The sequence below is a fragment of the Myotis davidii genome, unplaced genomic scaffold (genome assembly GCF_000327345.1).
Source record: "Myotis davidii unplaced genomic scaffold, ASM32734v1 scaffold79, whole genome shotgun sequence".
Taxonomy (NCBI): Eukaryota; Metazoa; Chordata; class Mammalia; order Chiroptera; family Vespertilionidae; genus Myotis; species Myotis davidii.
Window position 1 is genome coordinate 2,184,851 of NW_006294339.1, and position 3,875 is coordinate 2,188,725.

General features: G+C 61.5%; 1 protein-coding gene across 1 annotated transcript in view; it reads right to left on the reverse strand.

Annotated features, from left to right (window-relative positions):
• The window catches only part of GLIS1 (GLIS family zinc finger 1), a 226,161-nt gene that overhangs the window by 6,979 nt on the left and 215,307 nt on the right, over window positions 1–3,875 (reverse strand). Inside the window, exon 7 of the mRNA XM_006768343.2 lies at window positions 1,191–1,344. Coding sequence (XP_006768406.1) covers window positions 1,191–1,344 — 154 coding nt within the window. The remainder of the gene's footprint in view (window positions 1–1,190; window positions 1,345–3,875) is intronic.

The window sequence follows — 3,875 nt, forward strand, 5'->3', positions numbered from 1 at the left end:
CGGGCTCACGGCAGGCCTCGCTTCTCAGCCCCAGACCTGACCACTCACTGCCCAGCACCCATCAGTGTCCCGCCACCCCCTGACCTCTCTCCTGAGCCTGTCAGCCCACGAAGATCCATGTCCCGGGTCACACCAGGCTCTCACCACGCGTGGCCTTCGCTCTGGCTGGTCCTACCCCAACCTCTCCGCTCAGCCAGCTCCTACGGAACCTGGAGGCCCGGCTGTGCATCACCTCCAGGAAGCCTTCCGGCCAGCCTCCCCCACCGCACTGGGCTCTCCTCTGGGTCTTCTCCTCCTTCCCTCAAGCACGTGTCTGTGTGGCCAATCTCTGCAGGCCTGTCCTGACCCCTCCTCACGGAGCTTCCCCAGGGCTGGGGCCGGTGGCGCAGGCCTGCCCCCACCAGGGGCTTATGTGGACTTAGAATAAAAGGGTGAGTCAGTGGCAGGAGGAGCCCTGGTGATAAAGCCAGGTCGGCCCAGGCACAAGTCGGCCAAGACTGCGGCTGTGGGGAGCAAGGACAGGGAGGAGGAGGGCTCTGGAGCGGGCCCTGGGGGACAGTTCGATCAGTTCCTGCTGGAGGTAAGCGAAAGTGGCCGGGAGGCAGGAGGCAGGGCAAGGAAAGCAGATTTTGGCAGCATTGGAGGCCAGCAATTAGCACATTCACCATTTCCAGCCAATTAAGTGGCCACAGGGGAACCGCACTGACTGCAGGAAGAGGCCGCCCCTCCCTGCAGTGACCCTGCCGTGAGGGCTCCTGGGCAGCCTGGCAGGACCTGCAACGGGTCCCAGCTGCACCGTCCAGAGTCGGGGCGAGGCCCAGTGGGCATCTTGGAGCGGGCGGTGGGCAGTCTGCTCGCCAAGTCCACAGTGCGAGCCAGAGGGAAACCCGAGGGAGGCTCCCAAGGAGGCCGGGTTGTGGGCGTGGCAGCCGGAGGCAGGACACCCCACGGAGAGGAGGGTGTGCACAGGGCGAGGCCTCAAGAAACCCAGGTGCCATTCCACCGATCTGGGAGGCTCCGGTGAGACGCCAGGGAGATCGTGCCCGGACCGAGTTTGACGTAGTACATAGTGAGAGCTGCCTAAGCATTGGCGATTTCCTCTCAGTAACAACCATGTGGTGTGAGGGACGCCTGCCCTCACCTGCAGGTGCCCTGGCCACCTCGGAGGAGGGCGGGCTGGCAGTACGTACCCATCCCTGGTGCTCTCAGCCACGGGCAGGGGGGACAGGTGGTGGGAACTGGTGGTGGCTTCCAGTGGGTGGTGCCTGGAAGGGACATCATGCGTGGGGGGCAGAAGGCCTGGTGCGAGCCCATCATGGGGGGTGATGGAGCCAGGATACACGCCTGCAGGGAAGCAAACAAATACCGCTGGGCTTCGGCCGCTCCCTCGAGACAGCTGTGGACGACCAGGAGCTGTGCGCCTGCTTATGGAGAGAGAAAGACAAGAAGGGAACCAGCAAGGTTGTGGCCATAGGTTAGGGGCCCAAACAAGGAGAGGATGGGTCCACTCTGCTTTGCTCATGCCCTGGCTTCTTGAAGGGTTGTGCGCGGAGCTGAGGCCTACCCTGGAGCAGAGGCCTGACAAGGCCCGTGTGTGTGTGTGTGTGTGTGTGTGTGTGTGTGTGTGTGTGTGTGTCTACTGGGACAGGAGGACAGTGTGGAGTGGCTGTCTCCAACCTCCGGGCTATTCTGGGAGAGAAGGCGCTTGCACTGTGTATCTGTAGCCACAGCAGCAGAAAAGGGCTCCTGGACTGGAGAGAAGCAGACTGTAGCTCAGGGCGTGGCCGTACCTTCTACGGGCCAAGCTGCTATGAGGCAATGGACTACCTTTGGGAAAGTGAACTACCCATCATCCCGGAGATGTGGGAGCAGAACCCGGATGTCCGGTGTGAGGCGTTCCAAAGAGAGGACGCTGTGCTAGCTCACGGCAGGCTGGCCTGGGGGCCACGGATGGGTGAGCAGGCTGGATACTGCTCACCAGGTCTCCCAGTTGATAGCAAAAGGAAGTCCATTTAAAGCCAGGGGCAGGCAATGCCTGGCTGCAGCTCAGGCTCTGGCGGGGATGCCTCCGGGCCAGGCTGCACTGTGGGCTGGCTAAGGCCCGGCTCCGAACGGGTTCCTGAGGGCCCTCTGCCTCTTGGCCCCTGTCCTTACCTTACCCCTGCCCGTCTGAGGGACCGCTGCTCCCGTGGCAGCGATGCCATCCACCCACCCACTGCCTCTCTTGCCTACACCTCCTTCCCCAGCTCGGCCAGGAAGGCCCTGGAGGGGATTCAGCGGATGGAGCTGGCTTGGCCCTGCTCTGCTCACCACTCTTGCTGCCATCTTGAACCAATTTGGGGGCCCGAAAGCTTGGAAGGCCTAGAATCCTGATAAGTCCTGCACCCTCTCCCTCAGCCATGGTGACCTCATGCTTCTCACGTCCTCACTGCCCGGGTCTGCTAAAGAGCCTGCCAGAGAAGCCGCCAAGGTTTCCCATGAAGACTGCAGTCCTTCCTGATGAGGGACAAGCTCGCAGGAGCTTCCGATAGTCGGACAATGAAAATTCAATGTCCCTCCCCAGCGCCTCCCTCGCCTTCACCCCCTTCGGGACTCTTCCATCCTAGCACTGCTTGGCACAACCCCTGCTTTCCCTGGCCTCTGCCGGCCCCGTCCAGGTCCCTGGTGGCCCCGCCTCCTGAGGACGAGCTCATGAATGAGGCTGTTGAACATGCGAACAGGCAGTGGGTGGGAATGAGGGGATCACCACCTCGTGATGGGCAGGGAGAGCGGGGACGCCACGGGGCCTGCCAGCCCTCTCCCCAAACGCACCACTTCAGGCTGTAAATCGGCGTCATCAATCATCAGCCATGAGTGCTTAACCTCTGGCCCTAACATCTGTTCCCAACTGTGCTTCAGGCATCTGCCGGGCGCCCACAGAACCCAGGCTCGGAGCTTAGGAGACCAGGACTCCTGGGTTTGCCTGGCTGGTCCCTCCCTCCCTGCTGCCCGAGAAGCTGCTCGAGGTCAGGGACCAGCAGGGGGCCTGGCACACACTAGGTGCTCAGTTTGGCAAGGTGTGGCGAAGCAGCAGACTGTTTGGTTAAGGGCACAGCCTGCAACCAGATGGCCTATGTCCCAGCCTTTGCCCTTTACTGGTGGTGGGACCTCAGCAAAGAGTGGCTCGGCCTCACAAGCGCTGTTTCCTCACCCGGAGAGGAAAGCGCATGGTGATGGGCAGGGAGAGTGGGATGCCAGGGCTTGCCAGGCCTCTCCCCAAACGCACTCCAGGCTGTAAGAAGCATGTGCTCATTGAGGTTGATGTAGGTTAACACTTGCGTGTGTGGTACCTGGAACAGCTCCTGCACAGACTCAGCAAATGCTGGTTGTGGCATTACTCTGAGATGGGTAAGTAAAGAGTTTCTCGGTCGCTGTGGGCCACAATGATAATAATGATGATGACAAAGTGGTCAGTCCCGTTGGGTTTGTAAAAGCGATCACATTTGTCATCACAGCAGGTCTGGTGGGGGGACCTGAAGACCCAGGCAGGGAAGGCAAGCTCACTTGCTGTCAGACGGGCCTGGGCAGCTGCTGCCACCCAGTGCTGCTCCTCCAGGGTGCCCTCAGTGACCTTGTTCTCGGCAGCATCATGGGCCCACTGGGGACTGAACGAGAGGACGTCTGCAAAGCGACTGGAGCAGCCAAGTGCTCGAGAGACGGTCACTGCTGGCCCTGGGCTGGCCTCCAGGAGCACAGCTTCCATCTGGGCCTGCTAAGGTCTCCGATGGCCCGAGTGGTCCCAGGGTGAAAACATTGGGGCTGCAGGAAGCTACCGCTCCTCAGCCACAGCTCCTCAGCCACCACTCCTCAGCCACAGCTCCTCAGCCACAGCTCCT